Raw genomic sequence first — 25,385 nt, forward strand, 5'->3', positions numbered from 1 at the left:
TCCTCCTTATATGCGGCTTTATGCTTGCCATGTTGCTGCTGTTGATCTTGTCTTGCATCAACCTACAATAGAATAAAAGAAAAAAGGAATCCCAGTTATTTTACGAATAAATAACTTTACATTGTAAAGGAAATTGGTGTTGTGGTAAATGTGAAAAGATCAAACCGTAAATGCACGACTCGATCGTAGAAAGATGCCGATTTTATATACGCATTTTCTTTTGTAAAACTGTTCAATGGAATGAATCTCCACCCAGTCAGGAATATAAATGCGATTAATTGAAAAGATATGGCAGATTTTTCTATCCGTTACCATTTTCAATTGATCAGGCACACCATAAAAGGAAAATGAATCCGAATCCCTTTTCGAATAAATAACTTTACTTTGAACAGATATTACAACTGGTTTTGTGACAAATGTGAAAAGATCAAACCGTAAATGCACGATTCGATCGTAGAAAGATGCCGATTTTATATACGCATTTTCTTTTGTAAAACTGTACAATGGAATGAATCTCCACCCAGTCAGGAATATAAATGCGATTAATTGAAAAGATATGGCAGATTTTTCTATCCGTTATTATTTTCAATTGATCAGGCACACCATAAAAGGAAAATGAATCCGAATCCCTTTTCGAATAAATAACTTTACTTTGAAAAGATATTACAACTAGTTTTGTGGCAAATGTGAAAAGATCAAACCGTAAATGCACGATTCGATCGTAGAAAGATGCCGATTTTATATACGCATTTTCTTTTGTAAAACTGTATAATGGAATGAATATCCATCCAGTCAGGAATATAAATGCGATTAATTGAAAAGATATGGCAGATTTTTCTATCTGTTACCATTTTCAATTGATCAGGCACACCATAAAAGGAAATGGATCCAAATCCCTTTTCGAATAAATAACTTTACTTTGAACAGATATTACAACTGGTTTTGTGACAAATGTGAAAAGATCAAACCGTAAATGCACGATTCGATCGTAGAAAGATGCCGATTTTATATACGCATTTTCTTTTGTAAAACTGTACAATGGAATGAATCTCCATCCAGTCAGGAATATAAATGCGATTAATTGAAAAGATATGGCAGATTTTTCTATCTGTTACCATTTTCAATTGATCAGGCACACCATAAAAGGAAATGGATCCAAATCCCTTTTCGAATAAATAACTTTACTTTGAAAAGATATTACAACTGGTTTTGTGGCAAATGTGAAAAGATCAAACCGTAAATGCACGATTCGATCGTAGAAAGATACCGATTTTATATACGCATTTTCTTTTGTAAAACTGTATAATGGAATGAATATCCATCCAGTTAGGAATATAAATGCGATTAATTGTAAAGATTCGGCAGGTCATTTTGATCCGTTATCGTTTGAAATTGATCAGGCAGATCGTAATGAATGAATATAGATTGATAATCAAAAATAGCACTTACCAATTCTACGTCTTGGGCATCATCCGGTATATGTGTTGGTGCTGGTGCTGGTAAATATTTTCTTATTTCTCGCGCTCCTTCTATTGATATTGCATCAGGCATCGTGACGAAAAACCGAATGATTAGGCCCCCTTTCTCCTTTGGCGACTTTGTTATTGGCATACCCTCTCCTGAAACATAACGTACTGCTCCATGTTTCACAACTTCTCCTGGGTATGAAGAGATTATAATCGTGCGTCCATCCAGTGTTTTGATGGGTTTTTGGAATCCCAATAACGCTTCGGTCAACGTTATTTGCATGTCAAGGGTCAAATTACTGCCCTTGCGCTTAAACACGGCATGTGGAGCTTCTTCAATCACTATAACGACATCGCCGGGGGTTATGTTCGGTTCTTGATCGCCCTCACCGGGAATAACATATCGCATTCCGTCTTGCGATCCTTTGCTTATGTCTATTACAATTATCTTGCGACTTCTGACGGTTTTTCTGCCGTTGCATTCCTTACACTTATCTTTCTCATCAATGGTTTCGCCCAAACCGCGGCAGTTTCGACACCGTTCTTCATATTGTTCAACCATCCCCGGGGCAACTTTTTGTACCTTGATTATTACGCCAGTTCCTCTGCAAGGTGAACACTTGGCTACTGCTCCTTTCTTTCCACCGATGCCATCACAGCTATCACAGATGATATTTTTTCTTAAAGCTAGCTTTCTCTGCGTTCCATTGTACAATTCCTCTAAGGTTACCGATAGCGAATGTATCAAGTTTGGACCACGTCTTTCGCATTTCCTGTTTGAAGACAAAGTTTCAAAAATAAGCAAAATAGTCGCAAAAACAACACAATCAATTTTAAACCTACATCCCGCCAAATCCACCATTAAAGAACAAGTCAAAAATATCCATAGGACTATGAAAACCGGTAGCTCCACCGCAACCACCATTTTTGATAGCAGCCTCGCCTCCTTCGTCGTAGATGTTTTTCTTCTCCGGATCTGATAACACTTCGTATGCCAAAGATATTTTTTTGAATTTATCGCCTTCTAGCGGGTTTTTATCCGGGTGAAATTTCAACGCCTGCTTACGGTAAGCTTTCTTTAGCTCTTCCGGAGAACACCCAGGGCTAACGCCGAGGATGTCGTAGAAGTCTGTCTCATAAACCATTCTACAGCATTTATCTTGCGTGAACACCTGTATATATTTTGAAGAGAGATGTAAAAAGGTATTAGAAGAATGAAATGAATCTCTGAACAAGTCTCATATTCCTACATTTGGAGCGATGCCTGCGATGTACGCTACGAACCACCATAACATGCAATTAACAAGAGGAAAATGAAAAGAAATACTCACGTTATAGATTATATTACAAATTGATGGACAGTCGTTGCTTCACTTCCGTATTTTCACCGTATTTTTTAGCACGTCTCCCACATTCTTGGTTGGCTTAAAACTAGCAGGTTCCACGACGAATCAGGTGTCGAATATTCTAGAAATTCTTTTTCAGGTAAGAAAAAAAAGCGTGTTTATTTGACGTATGGAATGACGTGTAGAAGTTAGCTGTTGTATGCATTGAAAGCTAGCCAAACTCAAATCCACATTTTTCTACGAACGAAATCTATGAATACTTTGACGGAAAAACGGTAGATCTGCGGTAGAACTTCTTTAATTTAAATTTTAATGTTTCGGTCGCATGGAAAAGAAATACGGCAGATCTACCGTTTCGCTGTTATTTCTGTTGTCTCAGATATTATAATTTGCTTTTTTCGGTGTTATTGAGGTTCACTAGAAACATACGTTATGTTTTTTTTAATTCCATAATTTTTAATTACTGAGAACATAATTTAATCATTTAATTTAGGAAAATTTAAATTCATAATTTTCAATTTTGACGTGATAAAATTGCGGCTATTTTACTTAAACCCAACTATGCACAAACGCAAAAAAGAAAAAATATACACTTAAAAAAGCGACGAGCTATTTCGTAAATAATGCTCAGATAAAGTTTTCAAAAAAATACAATTATGCTACAATAATCTTTGACTTTGAACGTTGATTTTGGGAGAATCGCTTTCAAATTTGTAGACGCCAGTTATGCCTTTTTGGCCTAACATGTGAGCTCTATAGGCCTTCAAGTATCAAGCATCAATTTTAATTACGTAAGCCTTCTCTTGAAATAGAATGTAACAAAACGTTTTGCATCTAAATTTTACCTTTTTTTCGATTGGCCATCCCCGACGACAAGCATATGTTCTAGCTCATTGCGGTCTTTAACACATTGATGACTGAGTATTTCTATTTCACTCTCAGATTTGATTAAAACATCGTCTTCTATCCGCATCCCGATTCCTCTAAACTCATTTGGAACATCCGTTCGTTCCTTCGCGATGTATATACCTGGAAAAAACACCAAATATCTTCAGATTCTTTAATGGAATGTGTGAATTAATCATAATTTCTCACCTGGTTCTACGGTGCACACCATACCGGGTAACAATCGTGTGCTACGGGAAACAAGGGGGGTATCATGCACATCCATCCCTAGATAATGGGACACATGGTGTGGGCAGAATCTATAGCCAGCTCTGGAAAGTTCAACACCGCTCACTGACGCCGGTATGAGTTTGATTTCTTGCAAATATTTCCCTATCTTGGTGCACATGGTTTCGAACAATCGATCGAGCGTATCACCTCCAACATGCAACAGACAATCGAGCAGTTCTGCTTGTACCTGCTGCAGTACCTCATAAAGAACGAGTTGTGGCTCGGTGAATCTACCATTCACTGGCCATGTACGTGTGATGTCGCTCGTGTAGCCATGATATTCGCAGCCGGCATCAAGAAGTATAAGTTCTCCAGCATTCACAATCTGATTGTTATTGATGTAATGGATAGTGGTAGCGTTAGATCCGCCAGCAACAACGGGTGGATAGGCAAGAAAGTTTGCTCCATTGAGTCGCGAATAGTAGTCTACGCTGGCGAACACTTGGTGTTCGCTTATACCAGGAAAGCTTTCCACCATCGTTCGGTTGATGGCAGCAGAGGCTATTCCACAGCTCTTACGCATTAGCTCACACTCGCTAGGGGATTTACAGACGCGCAACTGTTGTATCAATGGTGCCAGTGACAGTATCCCAGTGTTGAACACTCCTTTGACGATATGCGAGACACTATCCAGATTATTGCCATCATACCATAAGACAGGGTTCCGGTGTGTCTCACTATATTTTGCTAGGTAATTCTTTAGTTCTTTAATATCTACCGCCTCATCAAGACCGAACACTTGTGGAGCGAGCTGTACACCGGTCCTTGGACCATCCCACATTTCTGCATGTTTGTCCTTCGGTCGTAAAAAGATGGTTGCTTTGCGCCTGTCGCTTGCATCGATTTCCAGCAATAACAAGCTGTCCGGTTCTTGGCAGCCGCTGAGGTAAAGGAAATCTGTGTTTTGACGAAATACGTACGGTATTTTATCGCTCATGTACTTTTTAGTAGCCGCTGGTATAATTGCCTAATATTGAAGAAAGTTGCTACATTAGGGCAAACCGGCATTGACCGTCTCTCATCTTCATACTAACAATTTGATGGTTGATTTGTTTATCAATATTTCCAGTACAAAATGCTTTCATCAACTCGAACAGTGCGGAACGACGATTTTGCACCTCTTCCAACTGAATACCTGGCATAACTTCGCCTGCTTTCATTAGATGTGGGTGTGTTTCTACTACAGGCTGGCCATAGGATACAACTTGGTGATGGAGTTTGGAGTTGGTCTGGAATCTTGGCGAACAAACTTTGGCATTGCATTTACCCATCAATACCGAAGAACAGAAAATTATTGTCAGTAATCGTGTTAAAACATAGCAACTATAGAAGATTACCATTTTTCAGCCGATTAATAGGTTCCGCTCTGTAGAGCTGGTGCGGTATTTTGAGGGACCACATTTTGTTGTTTACGTCAAGCGGCGAGTCGTTTCACGACTCAATTATGTGAGCCGAACAAAAGATGCGGTGCGGTGTATCTTCACTTTTTTGAGCGCGATCCTAACAAAACATACTAGAACTGAACATCTGAGCGAACAGGATTCTAAACTAGCGGATGAATGAACAATTTGTTCGATTAAAAGATACACAAGAGAGATTGTTTAGAGACCGCAAGAAAACTCAGCGTAAATATTACGTTTTCTATCGATTGACTGTCATTCGCTGTGTAAAAGTATTGGTGAAACGAGCGTTCTATGCTCGTGATGTATCGTTCGAGTAAAAATCATGATGATTTTCGCCGATCAGCTGTTTTTAAGAATGATTGAAATAGCAGGCGAAATATAACAGCTTCTACGAGCACGCACATTCTATCGGAAAGCACGAAACGCCTTTTGCAACCGTGGACTGCAGTCTCTTTCACACTATGGGCGAATCATGAACGGTATGAACATGAACAATTAAGCCACTAAAATTAAGATGTTTTATAAAATTTATGACTAAAGTCCACCATTGATTCATTTCTCTTAATTATTGGTCCATCGTTGCTCGGCAATCAATCAACTACAGCTACACCCGCTCGCAGTGTGCTACGATCTATACTTGTTGAACGATGTTTCGTTCTCCTTCTTAAGCGTAAACAACATACAGCCATCTCGCTCGTGACAGCGGCTGAAGGGTTACCGCAGATTAGTCAATCGAAACAAACGCCGGACTCACTGTTTATATGCTTCTCCTCAGAGTTGCATTGCGGAAAACGAAGAAACGAAGTGCGGCAAAATATTTGCATCATACGTGTAGAAGTTTTATGAGTTAGCGTTTGCGTCCTGTGCTCGGCTAATTCATCCCGTCTTCTGGTTCGCCCCGTTTGCCGACAAAGGCCAGGTTTGTTACACTATTTACTGTGAAATCCCGGCAGCTAGCTACTTGTCGCACTTTCGCAAAAACCGCGAGCTAGCAGGAGTTGTTGTTACCTTAATCCATATGGACTGATTGATTTGTGTATGGCACTAACTGATAACCAAGTAATTAGGTAAACATACACCGGCGACATTATTATAATCAACTGAAAAATTGGCCAACTACTACACTCTAGCAGGAAGAGTTGTTGTTTTGCTGCCCGCACCCTTTTTCTTCTAGCGTTATAACCGTTTAGCAATCTCAAAACTGTAGTAACCGTAGTTGCATAACGTAAATTTGCAATTTGCACAAATCTTCCGAAAGGCCTTGGGCTTACTTGGCTGAATAAGGATACAAAGGATTTCGGATTTTTGGCACACATCATTAGGTTTGTGTTGCTATTCTATTTTTGTGTGGAATATCATTGAAAATTGGGTGGCTAGTGCCAATTTACTTTATGCTCCGAGCCGTATTTTCGGTATTAGTGGAAATTCGAAAAATCTGGCTGAAAAACTTTGTGGCGAACTCCTAGAACATGCTGGATTGCCTTATTCGAAGTAGCATAGATAACTCGGTTTTAACACTTTAGTCCACCCGACCCCAAACCATGTTGAAAGTGATCGCCAAATAGCAGAGCAATATAATGTATCACCTCAGGATTCAAGGGTAGTGCAAATGAAGAGAAGATCTAGAGTAGAAGTGAATCAATTTATAAATAGATTTCACCATATGATCTGGGCATTAGATTGAGCAGGACGGGAGGCATACAACAAGGTAAAGCTTGTAGTATTTGGCCCTTTGTAGTGCAATGTCAATGGTTTGTTCAATTTGTTAATCATTGTTGCAAACGCATTCCACTAGAGGAAGGAAATTTTATGCGGAACATAAAATTCAACCACACCTGCAAGTAATATCCTTGTAAAATAAGTCGCCGACCTTTCCACCTACGGTCGATTATCGCACTATATGCGATCAAAGTGATCAAAACTTGGTTCCCCTTGAATGTACACGCCACTTAAATTTATTTAATCAACTATTGTTGACTCTTGCAGCATATTTGAATAAATCAAATACACAAATTAAATCAGAGTCTACAATGTATGTCTTCGGGATATACCAGTGGATAAAAATGATGCTTTTACAATAAACCAAAACCGGCATTGTGACGGTATCGGAAAACGCACATTTGTAAAAGGAACAGTACTTGTTCAAGTTTGTCCAAGGACAATTGCGTTCTTCAGCCCGTACGGCATTTGTTTATTAGAAATGCAGGTACAGTGTGTGAAGTTGGGTTCAAGGTGCAGTATATAATATGTTTCTTTGCTGTACCTAAATGGGTCGCACAGTTGCAATATTTAAGCTAATTTAACATCATGGTTCGGTTACATCAGGGAACACACCAGAATAACTATACAACTAAAATATACTCGTTCAGTTAGATTAAAAAATGCACGTTTTATGAAAATATAAAATTAAATGCCGGTCGAAGTCCTGTGTTAGACATGCAACACATCAGTGAACGATTTCAGGCTATAAGCAAATGGAAAGTAGTATTGAAATAAGAATTGGACAATTTATTAAAAGTACAAGTAAATCAAAACTCACAAATAAATAATATACTCTTCACCTTCTCAGAGAAGAGAAAACACATGGTTTGGATTTTATGGCATAAACCTTTACATTGCCACTCCGTATATTTAACTCCGAACGACCTTATACTGTGTAGCTGATAAGCGCATAGGTCGATAAGAAAACGAGTTATCGCTCATACAACAGTAACTCAACACAGACGCAAATGGCGGTTCTGTTTAGCGAGACTATCACATCATCTCGCGGCTTTGAAGCGCGCTGGTTGTTTTGCAAAGAAGAGGGAATAAAGTGGGAAGGAATAAATTGGTATCTCTGGCATAAGGTTCGAAATGGACCGTCGAGAATCTGATTGTTTTAACGTTACCCTTCGATTGACATTGGTTTGGCCATCAGTGGTACATGTGATTCGGCTCATATAATCGCAAACCGACGGCTATTATAATAACAAGCCACAAGGACCAAACAACTTGAGCCACCGGGTAAACAGAGCCCTCGCTTAGATCAGGATCCGCTCGATTCTACTTGGTGATAATGTTTTCGTTGCACACTTCCGATTATCATACGTCTCATCGTAGCTTGCAGCCACCCTTGACTATAGACCGATGCATTTTTTTTTAAACGATTTCAATTAACATGAAGGGTCCTTGCTATATAATGTTGCATACTTGAGGTATAATTTACTTTATAACAACTAATGAATATAATAGCACATCATAATGTGTCACTTTATATGACTTTCATACAGATCGCATTAGGGATTAGCATCCAGCTTGGCAGTCGCTGCTCTGCATGTGACTTATTCATTACTTGTGTGACTTTGATGCATACAAAAAGTGCCATGCCTTGCTTTCTTCTTCGATGCTGGCTCATTTGATTAATGAATGTTCTAGTGAGTATAGTGCGGCTTTGTAAGCAGGGTACTGTGGCATGAAGGTATTTCCTCTCATGACCATACCCACAAAGCAGATGATCTTCATAGGACACGGTAGTCTACAAACAACGTACTTGATCAAATTTCTGTTGCCAACAGTTCGTTTTTTGTCTCGCTTCTGTTCGAGTGTATCACAATGTCGTGTGTCGTTCCATCGTTCCAGCTATCATACTTATCGCCGATAATGAAATAGTTCGAGTAGCTCCCGTGACTAGGGCTGGCATGACGTATTAATTAGAGTCCGTAGGAAGTCTTGTGTAGCCAAACGTATTTAGATAGGTAGCAAATCTAATTTATCGTATGTCTTTTTAAAGCAGCTCTTTGAAATATCTGAAGAACAAAATGGTCAATCGCTTTTTTACATATCAGTTCTGTTATTTTTGTTTCATCAATATTTACAAATACAACAGTTGCTATTCCTAACGTTAAAAATATTGTTTTCTTTTTCCTCTGTGATTGCAACTCATCTTTTATAATCATTCTTCCACGCCTTGTTTTGTCTGTTTCAAACGTTTCGTTCCGTTGCGAATTGGAACGGTCTTAAGCGGCTTAAACGACTTTCGTCCCGATTAACAACCCGGCAAACGGCAGCCCAGGCGGCGAGTTGATAGCCAACCAAACCAGAATCCGCCGGAGTGAGAGAAGCAGAGAGCATAGCAAGAGCATCATCAGCACCAGCAGTAGCATAGTGAATCGAAAGAGTACACGGGTTTTTGCTTTGACATTCTCGGAGAGCGAGAGCGCGCCAGCTACAGAGAGTCCACATTCACATCATCTCGACGTGTACCGGTGGTGTCGATAGAAGGATCATCAACCGCAGAGAGGCAAACGCACATCGAAGCTGCCATCATGACGTTCAGTTTCACGCTAGCGTTCTGTCAAAGGAGTGTGGCCGCCAGTCGGGGCACTAGTTTGCTTCGTCCCGGTAGTTTCAGCATTGGACGAGCGGCCTCAACCCTACGCCAATCGCTTCCAACTCGATTAGCACCGGCAGCATCGGTAACACCGACTACAATCAATCTTCATCGTCATCCGATCAGCCAGCTCCAGTGCAGCACTATGGCTACGACGGCCTGCTCCCAGCAGCAGCACCAGCGATGTGTCTCCATCGATAACATCAATCCGGCAATCAAAACCATGGAGTACGCAGTCCGCGGTCCGCTGGTTGCCCGCGCTGCTGTGATTGAGAAGGAGCTGGAAGAGGTTTGTTCCATCCGAACCAAACGCTTTTAATCTGCACATGATGGGTGGCTTAATCAATGAATTCCAAAAATTGTAGGGCGCCAGCAAACCATTCAAAGAGGTGATCCGCGCGAATATCGGCGACTGTCACGCCATGGGTCAGCCACCGATTACCTTCATTCGGCAGGTAAGTGATACCCTTGTTTTCATCGGCCTCGTGATGGTCATTGTGATCCGTATAGCAATCGCAATTATGTTTATTGCGTAACATAAACAATTATTGTGGTGCTGCGCCATGTGCTTGACCAGCGAAACTGAAATGCTGCGACTTCCGCAAGAACGCAAAGTTTCTCACCACTGGAACGTAGGTCTGATATTTAACGCTTGCCATATACGCTTGTCGAATAAAACAACGATGTATACCACTTTGTGAGCGTGGACAGCTATCGCTGGACCGGTTTTGCACGGTTCGGAGAGTATGCTAGACATCGGCTTATTCGTGGTATCTGGTATAACTTCTTTTTGCCACGTTGCGGCTATCGTGTGCCAAAAACTTTTACACACATCGTTTCTGAATCCATTTTTATTTGCCCTCAAACTTCACCGATCTGGGAAGCTTGTCTGGCCGCGTCATGCGGCGAATAAAATCGAACTCATTAGCCTCCAGCAAACTTAGGTGCCTTATCAACTAGCTCCAGTACCTAGCAATGATTGCGTAACATGTTTACCATATCTTCTGCTCTTTTTCTCCAACACTACGCCGTATATCAGCTAGTACCGAACGGCTCGTGCGGTGGTGTTCTCGTTTCCGCATTGCCAAGTAGCATCGGCAACAAATGGTAAATATGGCGAACAATGCGAAGAATTTTATGATTCTCGTTTTGTGCACGCGCTGATGCGAAGAACACAGTTGGCCCCATGACACTGCTCTCGGCTTCAATTTCGCATATGTGTTTCATGCGATTCTCTCCGTATACGCGCGCTAATCAACACCGACCAATGAATGCGGTATGGCGCGATACCTTTGTCGGCAGCCTCGGCATGTCGCTCTTCCGCGGCTGTCAAGAGCAAAGTCACGGAAGATAAATTGCGCTTCCAATTGGAACATGCAAACACAGAATTGGTAAGGTCAAGAATCGCAATAATGATAAGCAAGCTCTCCGCTCTGTTGTTATCTTATAATAAATATATGTATAAGCATATTACTTTGCATGTTTATATATTTATATAATTATACATGTAAACATATATATAACACCGATATATATAAACAGTAAAAACCACAGGAGAGACGCTTTTGCTCTCCTAGTGCTTATTTTTTTACGACGCCTTTGCTATTTTTACCTTATTTTTTTGCAGTAGTTATGATAGTCAGCGCATTACGCTGCGACAATCAGCGTTCCTTTACGATACGGTGTATTTTATCAACCTTCATTCTACGCAGTTTATACGTATGTCAATGACGAATGTTTTTTTTCTGATATCGCAGGTACTAGGGCTTGTGTCTTACCCACCTTTGTTCGACGACCCAAATATTCCAGCGGACGCAAAGCAGCGTGCCCGTGGCATCCTTGCTGGCTGCAAGGGAGGTTCGGTCGGTTCCTATTCCGATTCAGCTGGCATCGAGGTGATTCGGCGACATGTCGCTGAATATATCCAGCGGCGTGATGGTGGCATAGAGGCCGACTGGCAGAACGTGATCCTTTCAGCAGGAGCATCAGGCGGCATCAAGGTATTGATGGCGTTGCTACGCTGCCCGATTGATGGAAAGAAGCCGGGAGTGTTGATTCCAATTCCGCAATATCCGCTGTACTCGGCAACGATTGCCGAATTTGACATGGAACAGATCGGCTATTATCTGGACGAATCGAACAAATGGGGCCTAGATATCGGGGAGCTCGAGCGTTCCCTTGCGGAGGGAAGAAAGGTGGCGGCTCCGCGCATCCTGGTCGTGATCAATCCTGGTAATCCTACCGGCCAGGTGCTATCGCGGGACAACATTGAGCAGATCATCAAGTTTGCGCATCGCGAGCGGTTGGTGCTGTTCGCCGACGAGGTTTACCAGGATAACGTTTATGAATCGGGCTCTCGGTTCCACTCGTTCAAAAAGGTGATGATGGAAATGGGAGAGCCTTACAACAAGATGGAGCTGTGCAGCTTCATGTCCTGCTCAAAGGGATACATGGGCGAATGCGGCATCCGGGGTGGTTATGCCGAAATTGTTAACCTCTGCCCAGATGTACGCGCCATGCTGCTCAAATGCATTTCGGCCCAGCTGTGTCCAACAACGGCCGGCCAAGCTGTGCTAGATTGTGTGGTGAACCCCCCACAGCCAGGTGAACCGTCGTATGAGCAGTTCATAAGCGAGAAACAGAAGGTGCTCGATTCGCTGAAAGATCGCGCCGAACTTGTCGCTAACACCTTCAACTCCATCGAAGGATTCTCGTGTAATCCGGTGCAAGGTGCGATGTACGCATTCCCTCAAATTCGGCTTCCCCCGAAGGCTCTGGAAGCAGCCAAAAAGGATGGTAAACCAGCGGACACATTTTACGCATTCCGGCTCCTGGAGGAAACAGGTTTGTGCCTTGCTCAAAAAGACATGACTCGGATTCTAATTAACTATTATTTTTACGGAACCATTCATTGCTGCTTAGGTATTTGCATTGTTCCTGGCTCAGGGTTTGGTCAGCGTCCCGGTACGTATCACTTCCGTACAACCATCCTACCGCAGACGGAAAAACTGAAGGAGATGCTCGGACTGTTCAAAGCATTCCACGAGAAGTTCCTCCAGAAGTACAAGTAAAACATACCGAAAGGGGTAAAAGTGCCACGAGATGTTATAGAGTAGAGCAAGGAGCGTGTTATGATCGTTGCATTAAGAGCTTAAAAAGCACTTCATATCTCAGCTTTCGGTTAGCGGTCAATTGTGGAAGAACATTACTTTTCAGTGCAGATCATAGATCAGATCATATCGACGGTAATTAAAGCAACATTAGAAAGATATGCTCAAGGTATTATCACTAAGATAGCGGAAAAAATCGTTTGCTGTTAGGTTTCCTTCTCTAACAGGACCTTGTTTGTTCTACTACAAAGCTTGCTATTGTGTATTGCTTATTGCTACCACCTATAATGAAAGCATCTGCGACTACTAAATTGCACGCCGCGGTGCCGCGGTGCATCTCCCATTTGATATTCACTATTTTACAACAAAAATCGAGCATTTGTTGAGAGTTTGTGTATGACCGATGTATTCACATTCACATAATTAATCCATTGAAAAGAAATGTCTTCGTTTAACTCTGCCAGCATGCACATATCACTTACGCTCGAAACTGTGTATCTTTTTCAAAGGTATTCTCTTGTTTCCTGGATTATATTTTTAAATTGACATAACACCCAAAAAACCAAAAAACCCAAAATCTTAAAAAAAAGTCAAGTCGAACTTCAAAACTGCAAAGTTCAACAGATATAATTCTATTCCAAATTGACCCAATCCAATGGTATCTATCTAATTTTTGCATGAGGTAACCAGGAAAAATAAGAATTCATAAGATGTCGGTACCATATTGTTGATGTTTCTTCTATAACTTGTTAATTGGCAAGCAATAACCGTATATATATATAAGCTAGCATCAGGCAGAAGAGTGTAAGTAGGCGTCCATTACGGTGCTACATACAGTTTGACATCAAAAGTATTTGTCCCAATTTTAACCAATTGTCGGTAGCAGAAAAAGTAAAAGAGACAATAATTTTTGGACGAACGATTTGGTCTTAGCTATTACAATTCTGACGAGATAAAAAGACGGAATCTCGTCTAAAATTGAGCGGGATATAAAATATGATGTATAAAATTACTCCATCGATTACAAAATTACAAAAATCTTTTCAACTGCGCTACTCCATCACATCACATGAAAACGGCGTTCAAAACACACCCAACCCACTGCCAATTACAACTGCTTGTTACAGCAAAGCGTATAATAGCAGCGTGTGTTTTAATTTTGCTTGGCGTTTTTCCATCTATATGTTCTATTCAGCAAGTGTTCATAGGACGAACAATTGGCTGAAAAAATATTGGAAAATAAAAAGTGTATATTTAGCTTGTATGTGTCTTTGAAAGTATATCACAATAAACATATATCACAATCCTTGATGTCAACGAGCACTTATCGATCGGTGCTCGTTGGCACTCACCTGACTTCGACGTTAATATAGTCACATAGGAATGCGTGCTTCGGTGGCTAGTATAATTTCTAGTGTATTATTGATATAACTGGCACAAAATCGATAAAAAAACGAACGTTGAATTCTTTAGAAAACCATAACTGCTGTACATATGTATGTTTTTTCTCTGTTGGTTTCAAATTAATTAACGTTTTCGTACCATCGATAGCTCTATCTGTATCATTTGTTGTAATACATTTTCTGTGATGTATGCCTAATTTTATCCGTACTTTATTACTTATTCGTTTTATTTCATTTGCTACGGGACGCGACAGCTCCCTCATCCACATTTAAAATTATCATCAGCGATTATAGTACACCATTGCATTTCCCCCTGCTACAGCGTTCAATAAAATCTTTTTAACAACTTGATCGATATGAATTGGATAGATCGATCGATCGAATGGCAAGCATAAGATGTTGCTCGCGTCTCCCGAAAGGGCATCATTCCCTTGCATTAAACTAGAAGGGCTAAGAGCTGCTCGCCTACACGTTGGATACTGAAATATTTCTCTCGCCGGTTCGACAATCTGCTTGAAACATAAATTCTCAACATTCCCCTCTGTGCGTTTGCGTTTGTGATTGTAGTTTGCGGTTTTCTGGTTTACTATTCGCGCAGTGTCCTGTTTCTGTACTGATTCACTACACTGGACCATAATTCTCTATTTTAAATCGGCACTTTACGCTCATTTCACCTTGAATTATGTTGCTGCATATGTAAACTAGTGCCTGTTAGGTATAACAGCTTCTCCGAACGTAATCGTGTGCGTCCTGTACTATATATTGTTCATTGTTTCACGTTGTACGTTGTTTGCCTCGATTCATGTTGCCACCATCTGTAAGCCGCTTAGCGCCTTAGATAATAGCGCCAAGTAGATAATAGTAAGTAAAGAAATGATTTGGATCGATAATAACTATTCAGTAATCACTAGATCCCACATTCTGATGCTGCTGTATCTTTTTTGTGCGTTCGAAAAGTGAGCACTCAAACTGTTCTGATTTTTTCGTTTCTAGTCATCGTTTATAATTTTTGACTTTCTCAAACTTAGTGAGATAGTGAGTAGATAGGGAACCATCCACAATGATAGGAAACGTGAGATGTAGGATGTAAGGAGTAACTAAATCTATATACCTATATTCATGCCAGCTATACATTGGTGTATAAATGGCCACGCTGATACACATCTACCAAAACACGCACAAAAGCGAGTGCTTATCAGTCATTTATACCGTGGCGAGGCAGTTGCAGTGCACTACAGCATGCGCAGTCTGCATGGTCAGATAAGTAAATACTCCCTGTGCTTGCTACATTTAAGCAAACATTCATTTCCTTTCTCTATCATACCTCTTGCGTTGGGTAGCGAATCAGTGGTTTAAATTAACTTTTGTCTCGCTAATGTCAATAAATATGACATAGGTAGACCTCCTTGTTGGTTTCTAAAACGTGATACTCCTGTTGATCTGTCCAGTTCCTCCTCATCGCATCTTGCGATCCTTACTTCCAGCGCCATAATCATCTTCGTCCGCTATCAATTTCGAAGGATGTTCGTGATCGACAATGCCTTCACGTGCTTTGCGGTTTAGCAGTTCCTTAGCACGATGCTCCCACATTTGCGAGTTGGATAACACCTGTAAATTGAATTGCATCATTGGGTATTAAAACAAGTACAAGGTATACCGGACAGTCACGCTTCTCACTTTAAATGTGTTCTCCTGAACGTAAGAATCCGGAATCCCATAATTGGGCGGATTGGCGTATGGATCGTAGCCGAGTACTGACAACATCGGTGCAATTTCGGCCATTTCTCGCACCACATCGTTTGGTATTTTGCCAACCCACTTCGAAAGTGCTTCCAGGTTTACGGGTTTAATTACCTGATCCGAGGACCGTTCCACCCTAAACGGTACGGGACAGGAAAAGAGAAAATGAAAATGTTACCTTTCATTTTAATAATAAGCATCGTTCTAGTATAGAAGAAGAATGGTTGTAACGAACTTCGACAGTGCGACTCCATTTTCTTTGTTGATAAATTCTTCGTGGTGCAGCACGGAGTCGTTCCACGGAATGTCAAGAAATTGCAGTATCTTCCGCATCCATTCTTCCGGGTGCAGCACTAGCTGCTCGTAGTATACCATCATACACCGATCGTTGCCAATCTCTTTACACTGGTCGTGCATCGTCTGAATAGCTTGGTTCCATTTGGTCAGACATTGCCGGTAACTGGTCAAATCAAAGCCAGTGATCGTAACTTTGCGCGAAATTATCGAGTGCACCGTGGCTCGCCCGTCCCGTACCATGAACAAAAACTTTGCCTGTGGAAATAGCTCAATCACGTATGAGCCCATTTTAAGTGTGAGCGGATCTTTGTTACACAGCCGGGGTGCCGGATCACCGTGTTTCGCTATTATCTCAAGGCAGAACTGGGCTATCGCCCCATTCAGCACCTCCTTCGTGATACCGGCCTCCACTAGTCGCACCGATTCTTTCTCCGATTTCATCCAGTGTGATCGGAGCTGCAAGATACGCGGGATAACACGCGTTTCCTGTCCACACCTGAAATGATAGAAATGAATGCGTTTAGGTAAGGCGGACTTTAAAACATAACCGGACACGTTGATTAGATTAGTCTTTAATGATTTTACCGCACTTCCGGATGTGCATCGAGCATGGCACGCATTAGCGTGGTACCGGAGCGAGGAACACCTCCGATAAATATGAGCGGCATATTTCGGTGATATCGGAAGCCATTACTCGTGCCTTCTTGTGTCTGCAATCAAATAGAAAAGAGAGAACATAAGAAAATAAAATAAGAAAAGTACAACTATGTACACTACATACATACCTCGTCGTCTCGAACCATGTAGCCTAACTTGGCATTGCTTTCTAAACGTGTCCCACCCCAACAGGAAGCCAAAAAAACAGACCAGTTCCAGCATAGAAATACCACGCCTAGAACAACTAAACCTACCAGCAACAGCTTGCGATTGCGTAGTATCACGCGCATTGCTATTTCCAACTATTGTTTCTCGTTATTATTTCGATGTAATTCTAGTACCACTTGCACCACCACCATGGAGCAATGCAACAAAACAATGAGCCGGAAATAAGTTATTAAACAAAAATAAAAAACCTGTATGGAATGCCGGTAAAATCTGCGCTACACACCAAAGCTATGACTCTATTCTATTCCTTGCTTCTTCTATACTAAAATGCTTTTCTTTTCTAGTTTAAGTCGTTCTTTTGGTTGCGAACTATTAAATATCTCACACTATAGTTTGCTGAAGCAAAACAGTGATAGCTGCCTAATGATCGCCGATATTTGGCCAATACAAATTATCGTCATCGGTCTTTGGTTTTTGGGAACATTATAACGATTTGTATGCACATCTCGTCGCCTCGTTCACTCGAAGTCACACTAGCGATTGTATGGAAAAACGGTAAATTTCACATGTTACTCATCGCGTGGATTTTGGCATCTGCTGGTACCGTTACAGACTGTTTAACACTTGCTTTAACCGTTTCGAATGTGCCACAGCTCTTTCGTCACAGATCCGTCGACGCCATCATCTTCACAAGAAGTGAGAGATTATCTGTATGAAAGGAAAAAAGAATATGAAGTATACTTCAGATCAAATGAAGAATGCTTAAGACGAATGAATATTGCTACAAGCTTAGAACGGACTAGCAATGAAATATCGATGAAGAGCCGAGCGAATAGAAAGCTGCGTGTTCGAGATGTATTTTCAATCATGCATTTTATCATGCGATCATATTTCGAACCCTTCTTTGGCATGTCGTAAAAGGAAGATCTTTGCTAGAGTATACCGTATGCAACGTTGCTATTGCTGTTTGCTACTTGTTTTGAGCGCTCAACTCGATGGGCGATTCACACATGTCGGAGCGAAGGCGTGCTCGATGAGCTTTCATTCGTCGACACTAGTGCTAATGGCAATTGACTATTTTTTAACCAAACAGAATCGTAGTCACTACCACGTCTTAAGCTAATATCACACTCTCTTTACTGCTTACGATATATTTCGTCAACACGGGTACGTGCCAACGCACAGGTCGGAGCCACGTACGAAACAGGAGTTTTAGCCTAGTATTTGCATTTGATACAGAGCAGTGCGTTACAACAACGGTCACTAATGTAAAGTGGCGCAACACGCGAAATCCATTACGCAGATTGTCATATCGGCTGTAACGATACCATCATTAGAAGTCATACACAGAATCTCATTCACATCAATAAACATGTATATAAATCATGTTATAATGATGATGAATGATTAACTTCATATTATCCACCTCCGTTTGGCCTTTAAAAACCAGTTACCTTGATGTGCATTTCAATATTTTGTGATATCATCACAAAGAGCAACAAAATACTACAGAAATGTATGGGAAGGTAATTTTACGACACACGCTCGCCTGCTGTTAAATATACCAAAAAAGCAGTTAATGGCAAGCAAATTATACATCTCATTAACCATCCAATGCAAGCAAATAACTGCATTCCACGCTGATCGCAAGTGGAATCGGGAAATAATAACTTGAAAAAGATTGTCGTTCAAAGTACTCCATGAAATGCCATAGAGAGAGAATTGAATTGTTTTACCAAATTTGCCGAATAGCATTGCTGGTAATGCCACCGATCGAACGGAGATCGAATAACTGGCGTTCCAGGAGATTTTTTTTATGATGTCATGGGTCTCAAATTCGGAATAAAAGGAATTCGTGCCAGTTATCATGAAACGTATATGAACATCTACATACAAACATGGTAAGAACATCCTTTGCATCGAAACAATGAAGCATTCCAGTCGGCCCGCCTAGTAACAGTTGCGGCATCAGGTCTCTAAGAATAGAAAGTAATTAAGGGACCAACGTGACTTATAGACATTGCCACCGGTGTTTGAAAAAAACATACGGAGTTGGTTTGTTAGTATGCTTGATTGAAACATGAGCTAGCAAACGATGGCGCAAAAGTGGTAGACATTAGTGAGCAAACCACCCATACCAAGTATCTTAGGCAGAAAGCCATTTCTATGTGAACCAAACCGATTGATTAAATTTGGATTCGCAGTCGTACGATCATTTTCCAAAACATTGACAGTGTGAAAGGCTTGTCGGAAAAATATTTCACAGGTTCTACTTTTGCTATTCTTGATCAGGAAGAACTACCGATCATTCAAATCTCGAGCACGAGGCGAAAGGGAAAAATTGCGTTACATTATCTTTGTGATTTTACTAAATCTGGCGTGCTCCCTCCCCAGTTTTCTTTCTCCTATTATTGCACACACATTTGTCTCCTTGTCCGCCTGACTCTTCCTCCTCCACCACCGTTATCGTTTGGTAAAAAATCCCGGGGTTCTAAGAAGCGATGCTACACCATTCATATTATTGCACAGAACACTGATGATCAAATGAGAATAGAAGCGATTTTCTCATATGTTTAACCGCTCTCTCTTTAAACATAAGGTCCGTTCTTGTAGAAGTAAAAAAGAAACGCTCTCTCTCGCTCTCTTAGCGGTTGTTTGTTCATGTGCCGGACACTATAGAAAGCCAGGATGGGTTTCTCTATAGGGCCCGTTGTCTCGTTATTTTCTAGATGGCCTGTAGCTAAGATTACACCGATCGCCCCTCGGCGCATTGAATATGCTCGAGACATCAAGTAACAAGTGGATGGCCCGGCTGGGCACTGCCTTTCATCTTTCACTTGCTCTTGATAGCCGGAGCAGTTAGCGCCTGCGTGTCGATTCAAGATAGAGCACGGATACCACATATTGTACACCCTACCCACACTGGGCAATGCACCTACATGTGCGGTGCTTTGCATGGAGCATAAGCCGTCTAATTGAATGGCATAATTCGCCTGAAGAACGGTGAAGTACTGAACGTACCCGTTGGATATGTTCTTAACTACTTTTTGATTGCAAATCGGCCCGAGTCGTCTTTGGTTTGATTGCATTGAGATGATGATGGCACCCTGCTGTCATTGCGTATCGGGTTGTCGTTAAAACACTTGTGTCAAGCACTGGGAAGAACAACGCACCGTTGTAGAGGCGTTCCGACCCCGAGGCGGGTGTACACAATCACCGACATGAACAAACATAACACAAATCACAAACAAACAGCGCACAGTCGAGAAACGCAGAGCAGAAAGGGAACATAATCGATAGCATCTAGGCAGAGTCCCGGCCGCATGGAACGCGGCGCTAAGCCAGGCTAACAACACGCGCGGTGCATAGCCGCCAACACACGACAATTGCACATTGAACAACAGTGAATAAGCGACAGGGAAACGATTGTCACTCTTGCTCTCCGATGTGTGCGCGTGTTTCATCATCGCTGCGGACGTCGCCAAGGTGATTAAAATAACTTTTTCCGCCGCCATTTCGGATTTTCCTTTTTGACAATAACGAGGAATAAATGCAACATGGGCTGGTTGAAACTCCGGAAAAGTTCAACGGTTTATTAGACATACGATCTCCTTTAACCAATTTGTGAATGCTGAAATGATTCATTTCGTTATTTTACATCAAACGGGAGATAATGAATGGTGAGGGATGGCAATGTGGAGCTTGGAGATAATGATGATTTCATAATCAATTTCATAGTTTTCCTCGCTCATATGAGATCAACTACATTGCCTATGAGATAAACGGTTAGTAAAATTAAGCTTTGAGTGAAAAAATTTCAAATTCAAAGTAGCGAGCTGCATGGAGCCTTGTATGAAACGCGGATTTTCAAAAATCTAGAACGTTGTCAGTTTTGCTTCGATTGATCTAAAAAAAATATACAATATTCTTGAAAGGATCAGCATTCAGGGAAAAATGCTAAAAGCATGTGTCACAAAAACAAAAAAAAACGAAGCCCCCTGTTAAGAAATGATCTGGCTAAAGACTTGTTATCTAGAGGTATTCATCCCATCGCTTGACATCCTTTGTTGTTCAGTTTTCAGTTATTTGTGCAATTTTTTATTTAAACGATAGTATGTAGATAGAAACCAGCACTAAAAGTTATACTTAAGACTTCCACTGCTGAACTGTACCTGCGACACCTCATTCGAGGGCGAGTAGGCAGTGCTTACGAGCTTGTCTCCAAGCATTCCGGGTTGCTGGTCTGGCTGTGCAGGCGTACGCTGCAGACCATGGTTCTGCTCTTGCAGTTGTTGTTGTTGGATTAGCTGTTGCTGCTGTGCTTGTTGTTGCTGTTGGATATACTCGTACTGTGGTTGATGATTGGTGGTCGCATAGCTGCCGGCTTCCTGCGCTGCCGGTCCGGACGGTTGTACAGGATACCCTTGGTATTGTGGTTCCGGTTGATATTGTTGCTGTTGCTGCTGGTACCGCTGCTGCTGGGATCGCAAGAGTATATTGGGGTTGATGTAGTTTTCCTGAACCGAATAGTGCGGTTGGTTTGGGAATTGGGCTACAAGACGGTTAAAGCTCTCTGGTTGATGTTCCTGCTGCTGCTGTTGATGCGGCTGCGCTTGGTACTGGTACAAAGGCATTTTACCCTAAAGAAAACAAAAGGGAAGAGCAAAAAGTGAATGGAGTCGTAGTATTCGCTGGATTAACTGGATATCATCAGCGATCGGCGAAAGAACCCCCAGGTTTAAATCCTCTCTAATTTCAATAAAAAAGCATTCGGATTTTTTTGAATGATTTCGTCTGCTATTGCTACTGACCATACGGAACGTTTACCCATTTGTTGTTTCGATTGCTAAATGTCCTTCGGTGATATAGACGCACGACACGACGAAAAGCTAGTCTTTTTTTTCGAAGAATATCACCCACCCAGGATTGGTTTCGAAACGAGAAGAATAAAAAATTTCGCGGTCGGTATCGCTCCCTATAACATATTATAAATTCTAATCACCAACTTACCAAAAAATTATTGGAACAGTGCCTAAGCTACAAATTTTACCTATGTGATATGAAATATTAGAAAGGATTGGAGAAGCTTCCACTATTGAACGGCTTCTGCTAGTTTCGGGAGCTAGATTTGCATGAGAATACTAGACGATTTATGCATCTTCTTTCGAATGTCTTTCCCACAGTGTGCCCATTAAACTGAATAGCAATTGATTTTGATTCATTGAGAACTAACGTAGAGGAGACATAGTATCGTGAAAAACTAAGCGATTGCTACGAAGACGAGCCATTCGAGAAGCAACTAGTAGTGCCGCCTCAGGTTAGTAGTATGTCAAACTGTCGAAACATAGATATGGAATCCTTCTAGTTGATTCACTGTTCCGAAGATCACTTCAACTATCACTCAGCAAACATGTACGTTCATTACTACCTACCAGATTGGATTGTTGTTGAAGAGTGGATGTATATGGTTTTTGTTGAAGTCGTTGCTGTTGGTGCAGCTCCTGCTGTTGTTGCTGCTGTTGCAGTAGCGCACCGTGTGGTTGATTGCCAAAGTAACGTGTGAATGTTTGCTGAAACGCCGGCAGCTTGATCGAGAAGCTGTTCTGGGATGGATCATTGTGAAAGGCGAGCTGGGCGTGCGACGTTCCGATGATGGCTAGCGCGGCTACTACCATTCGAGTCAGCCAGCGGAACTGAAACTCGTGCCGTTGCATTTTATACAATTCAAATACGAGAACTACGACAACCGATTCACTTTCGACGAAAGCTAACTTAGTAAGCTGCCACTTTGTTACAGTAATTCACTGCTGCTCTGCACTGGTTCAGGATCGCTGCAATCACTGTTGCTCACTGAAGATGACCTCGCTGTCAGTGGGCGGTTAAATACAGTAGTGTCCAGCGTATCCCCCCACCTCGAACCTAAGGATTGCTCCCTCCCGCCAGACCGCACTCGCACTGGATGATGAGTGTGCGCAACGGTATTTTTAGTGTGTTCGATCCAGGGGAAATGTACACCTTCGGACTAGATGCACAATACTGCCAGTAGAAGCGGGGTTTCTAGTGCTTGAGCTGCTGGTAGCTGCTTGGACCAGGGACCGAAAGTTCCAAGGATTGCGGAATCATCCCTCCTTTCTCCCAAAACTCTTCTTCTTTTTTTACCTCAATCCCACTGCTACTCGTCGCAACATTATGCGAGTATTGGCTTTGTTTTATTTTTTTATTCACTACCCTAGGCAAGCTATGAAGGCGCTCTCCACGGCGCTCTGGCGAACGATTTTATTTATTTCCCTGCTACGCTTCCACGTTACCGCATAGGTGCCCCACCACGGGTCAGCTGGACGTGACCAAATTTTCCAATAACGTCCGCCCGGTTGAAAAGTGGACCGGCCAGGTGACATGAATAAAGATTTCGGCTGGCTGAATGTGTGTGAGTTTTAAATTGACCCGTACGGGACACTCACGCAGCAACAGCAGGAGTTGATGGTGAGAAATAACAAGTCAATAGTGTCTTCGCTAAACTTTCTCCCTCGCAATTGAAGTAGAAGAAGAGAAAAAAAAAACGAATTCAATTACAATTTGAATACGTGCTTGCCGCCGCTTGATATCCTTGCCGTGCCAGTGCGTTGAGCACTGTACAACCAGACAAGCGTGCGGTCGAACGGGGGCTCGAGCTTCATAATCGCGGTGGTTGTGGAGACTCGTCGCAGCGCAGCACCCTTCTCAAATCCACATTCTCAATCAGATACAAAACTGTACGCCATGGTTTTTCTTTGTTACGTCCGTTTTGTGCCAATCACACGGTCACCCACGCGGACTGCTACTATTTATTCTTTGCAAACTTGTGCACCTTTCCCGCGATGTTTATCCTTTTCTCTGTGTTTTTGGTTCTGGCTCGAGTAGAGTAGCGGAATTACCGTGGTGGTGTGATGCTATGGACCGATGCCCTTTCCTCTGTTCGTTACGTTGTTGCTGCTGCTGCTGCTGCTGTTGCTACTGCTGTTGACATTTGACACGATTACATTGGTATTTCAAATTCATACGCCGTTGTCTGAAGATCCAGTGACTCGGATGGAATTGCGATGTGACACGATCAGTCTGGTTGGAAGTGGAAGACCCCTTTTACCAGGCGTAGCTGGCACCGAGTCCGGCAAACTGTACAACAGCACCACCATGGACGGCGGCTACAGGAGCGGCCAGCGGAGCTCTGGAACGAACAAGGAGGGGTCGTTGGGTGCTGGTGCTTGGTTTGGCTGGGGCGAAAGGCCCAAAAGGGCCTGGGAGGCGACTTACTTGTAGGCAAGCGGAGCAGCCGAGTAGGCAGCGGGGTAGGCCGCCGGGTACGCAGCCTTAACAATCGGGGCGTGAGCAGCGTAGTGGACGGCCGGAGCGGCATAGGCGGCCGGGGCTCCGTAGTGGACGGCAGGAGCAGCGTAGTGGGCAGCGGCAGGATAGTGTACGGCCGGGGCACCATAATGGGCGGCTGTAATAAGTCGGAGAAAGAAAGAGATGCAGAACGACATCCCGCGGGCGCGGACCTCACCACCATCCACCTACCGTAGGCCGGAGCGGCGTACTTAACGGCTGGAGCGGCCAGGGCATATCCGTCGTTGCTGAGCCGCGAGCTGTGTACTCGGACCGAGGAGTGCGCCGAATCGACCGCCTTGGAGTACTGCGACAGCACGTTCTGGCCATACAGTCCCTTCACGGTGTGCTCGTGAGATGCACCAACCGAATGGAAGTCGGCACTCGGGGCCGCGATCGAGTAAGCGGCCGGGCCACCGGCACTGACGGTCGCAACGAGGGCGGCGAGGATGATGAACTGGCAGCAGAAAACAAATCGATCGATTAGTCGTCAGAAATAAGCCGTAGGTGGTTGCAGGTGGTTGCAGGTGCTGTGTAGGCGGCGTTGGCGTCGGATGCACCGGATGCATATATACCTTGAAGGCCATTGTTGATCGGTGGTTGATTGTGTTGATGTTTGAAAAGGACGAGCTGGAGTTGATGGAGCTGCTGTGGCTGAAATGAACTCGGCTGCTGGTGATACTAGACTGATGATGCTAACGGTTGGATTTGCTTGCTTTTATACGAACCCCAAACGGTGTGTGACCCACCGAAAGGATAGTGCCAGCCAGCCAGCCAGCCAGCCAGCCTGTATGGCATTGGGGACCACGCCTCACCGACCACTTGCTGCAGAGCAAGCAAGGGGAGAGGCGCGTCGACGGCAACGCCATCGACAATCACATTTGCCCA

At 42.7% G+C, this 25,385-nt stretch overlaps 6 protein-coding genes across 10 annotated transcripts in view; 1 reads left to right on the forward strand and 5 right to left on the reverse strand.

The window, feature by feature from the left end:
• LOC126579671 (dnaJ homolog subfamily A member 4-like) overlaps positions 1 to 2,953 on the reverse strand; it is a 3,166-nt gene extending 213 nt beyond the window's left edge. The window contains exons 1-4 of the mRNA XM_050243186.1: positions 2,798 to 2,953; positions 2,310 to 2,638; positions 1,450 to 2,239; positions 1 to 62 (exon numbers count right to left, since the gene is read on the reverse strand). The exon at positions 1 to 62 is cut by the window's left edge and continues 213 nt beyond it. Of these exons, the coding sequence (XP_050099143.1) occupies positions 1 to 62; positions 1,450 to 2,239; positions 2,310 to 2,611 (1,154 nt within the window). The 5' untranslated portion in view covers positions 2,612 to 2,638; positions 2,798 to 2,953. The remainder of the gene's footprint in view (positions 63 to 1,449; positions 2,240 to 2,309; positions 2,639 to 2,797) is intronic.
• Positions 2,954 to 3,263: 310 nt separating this feature from the next.
• Positions 3,264 to 6,431, reverse strand: LOC126579673 (xaa-Pro aminopeptidase 3). Of its 2 annotated transcripts, XM_050243192.1 has the most exons (5): positions 6,400 to 6,431; positions 5,326 to 5,488; positions 5,023 to 5,237; positions 3,908 to 4,955; positions 3,264 to 3,841 (listed from the first exon to the last, which is right to left on the reverse strand). In XM_050243192.1, exons 2-5 carry the CDS (start codon positions 5,387 to 5,389, stop codon positions 3,654 to 3,656), a joined length of 1,515 nt encoding a protein of 504 aa, XP_050099149.1. In that variant the 5' UTR covers positions 5,390 to 5,488; positions 6,400 to 6,431; the 3' UTR covers positions 3,264 to 3,653. The 2 variants fall into 2 exon arrangements, with proteins under 2 accessions (XP_050099149.1, XP_050099148.1); XM_050243191.1 differs by lacking the exon at positions 6,400 to 6,431 and having other exon boundaries at positions 5,326 to 6,002.
• On the forward strand, positions 6,152 to 14,134 carry LOC126579672 (alanine aminotransferase 1). 3 transcript variants are annotated; one of them, XM_050243188.1, is made up of 5 exons: positions 6,152 to 6,310; positions 9,438 to 10,049; positions 10,126 to 10,215; positions 11,518 to 12,604; positions 12,683 to 14,134. In XM_050243188.1, the coding sequence occupies exons 2-5, from the start codon at positions 9,696 to 9,698 to the stop codon at positions 12,829 to 12,831; spliced, it is 1,680 nt and encodes a 559-aa protein (XP_050099145.1). In that variant the 5' UTR covers positions 6,152 to 6,310; positions 9,438 to 9,695; the 3' UTR covers positions 12,832 to 14,134. The 3 variants fall into 3 exon arrangements, with proteins under 3 accessions (XP_050099145.1, XP_050099144.1, XP_050099146.1); XM_050243187.1 differs by having other exon boundaries at positions 6,156 to 6,310; positions 9,392 to 10,049; XM_050243189.1 differs by having other exon boundaries at positions 6,157 to 6,310; positions 9,443 to 10,049.
• LOC126579674 (protein-tyrosine sulfotransferase) lies at positions 13,554 to 20,538 on the reverse strand. Of its 2 annotated transcripts, none has more exons than XM_050243194.1 (6): positions 20,309 to 20,538; positions 17,096 to 17,843; positions 16,896 to 17,020; positions 16,249 to 16,806; positions 15,951 to 16,149; positions 13,554 to 15,881 (listed from the first exon to the last, which is right to left on the reverse strand). In XM_050243194.1, the coding sequence occupies exons 2-6, from the start codon at positions 17,255 to 17,257 to the stop codon at positions 15,729 to 15,731; spliced, it is 1,197 nt and encodes a 398-aa protein (XP_050099151.1). In that variant the 5' UTR covers positions 17,258 to 17,843; positions 20,309 to 20,538; the 3' UTR covers positions 13,554 to 15,728. The 2 variants fall into 2 exon arrangements, with proteins under 2 accessions (XP_050099151.1, XP_050099150.1); XM_050243193.1 differs by having other exon boundaries at positions 20,157 to 20,538.
• A 730-nt stretch (positions 20,539 to 21,268) lies between these two features.
• LOC126579710 (serum response factor homolog A-like) lies at positions 21,269 to 22,849 on the reverse strand. Its single transcript, XM_050243255.1, has 2 exons — positions 22,568 to 22,849; positions 21,269 to 21,754 (listed from the first exon to the last, which is right to left on the reverse strand). Exons 1-2 carry the CDS (start codon positions 22,847 to 22,849, stop codon positions 21,269 to 21,271), a joined length of 768 nt encoding a protein of 255 aa, XP_050099212.1.
• A 1,133-nt stretch (positions 22,850 to 23,982) lies between these two features.
• Positions 23,983 to 25,303, reverse strand: LOC126579675 (cuticle protein 21.3-like). The gene is made up of 4 exons (XM_050243195.1): positions 25,073 to 25,303; positions 24,690 to 24,954; positions 24,426 to 24,615; positions 23,983 to 24,339 (listed from the first exon to the last, which is right to left on the reverse strand). The coding sequence occupies exons 1-4, from the start codon at positions 25,082 to 25,084 to the stop codon at positions 24,255 to 24,257; spliced, it is 552 nt and encodes a 183-aa protein (XP_050099152.1). The 5' UTR covers positions 25,085 to 25,303; the 3' UTR covers positions 23,983 to 24,254.
• Between the last annotated feature and the right edge of the window lie 82 nt (positions 25,304 to 25,385).

The sequence above is a fragment of the Anopheles aquasalis genome, chromosome Y, assembly GCF_943734665.1.
Source record: "Anopheles aquasalis chromosome Y, idAnoAquaMG_Q_19, whole genome shotgun sequence".
Classification (NCBI taxonomy): Eukaryota; Metazoa; Arthropoda; class Insecta; order Diptera; family Culicidae; genus Anopheles; species Anopheles aquasalis.

What these genes read in the sequence shown, in the direction of transcription:
- LOC126579673 (XM_050243192.1), bottom strand. Translation starts at nt 5,389, where the DNA reads ATGTGGTCCCTCAAAATACCGCACCAGCTCTACAGAGCGGAACCTATT. An exon ending in TATTAATCGGCTGAAAAATG is followed by an intron (nt 5,238 to 5,325) that starts GTAATCTTCTAT and finishes GCAATGCCAAAG; the next exon opens with TTTGTTCGCCAAGATTCCAG. An exon ending in GGTGTGCACCGTAGAACCAG is followed by an intron (nt 3,842 to 3,907) that starts GTGAGAAATTAT and finishes TGTTTTTTCCAG; the next exon opens with GTATATACATCGCGAAGGAA.
- LOC126579672 (XM_050243188.1), top strand. Translation starts at nt 9,696, where the DNA reads ATGACGTTCAGTTTCACGCTAGCGTTCTGTCAAAGGAGTGTGGCCGCC. An exon ending in CGATTACCTTCATTCGGCAG is followed by an intron (nt 10,216 to 11,517) that starts GTAAGTGATACC and finishes CTGATATCGCAG; the next exon opens with GTACTAGGGCTTGTGTCTTA. An exon ending in CCGGCTCCTGGAGGAAACAG is followed by an intron (nt 12,605 to 12,682) that starts GTTTGTGCCTTG and finishes ATTGCTGCTTAG; the next exon opens with GTATTTGCATTGTTCCTGGC.
- LOC126579674 (XM_050243194.1), bottom strand. Translation starts at nt 17,257, where the DNA reads ATGCGCGTGATACTACGCAATCGCAAGCTGTTGCTGGTAGGTTTAGTT. An exon ending in GATGCACATCCGGAAGTGCG is followed by an intron (nt 16,807 to 16,895) that starts GTAAAATCATTA and finishes CTATCATTTCAG; the next exon opens with GTGTGGACAGGAAACGCGTG. An exon ending in TTCAGGAGAACACATTTAAA is followed by an intron (nt 15,882 to 15,950) that starts GTGAGAAGCGTG and finishes TTCAATTTACAG; the next exon opens with GTGTTATCCAACTCGCAAAT.
- LOC126579710 (XM_050243255.1), bottom strand. Translation starts at nt 22,849, where the DNA reads ATGCAACGGCACGAGTTTCAGTTCCGCTGGCTGACTCGAATGGTAGTA. An exon ending in TTCAACAACAATCCAATCTG is followed by an intron (nt 21,755 to 22,567) that starts GTAGGTAGTAAT and finishes CCTTTGTACCAG; the next exon opens with TACCAAGCGCAGCCGCATCA.
- LOC126579675 (XM_050243195.1), bottom strand. An exon ending in GTACGCCGCTCCGGCCTACG is followed by an intron (nt 24,616 to 24,689) that starts GTAGGTGGATGG and finishes GACTTATTACAG; the next exon opens with CCGCCCATTATGGTGCCCCG. An exon ending in GCTGCTCCGCTTGCCTACAA is followed by an intron (nt 24,340 to 24,425) that starts GTAAGTCGCCTC and finishes TGTTCGTTCCAG; the next exon opens with AGCTCCGCTGGCCGCTCCTG.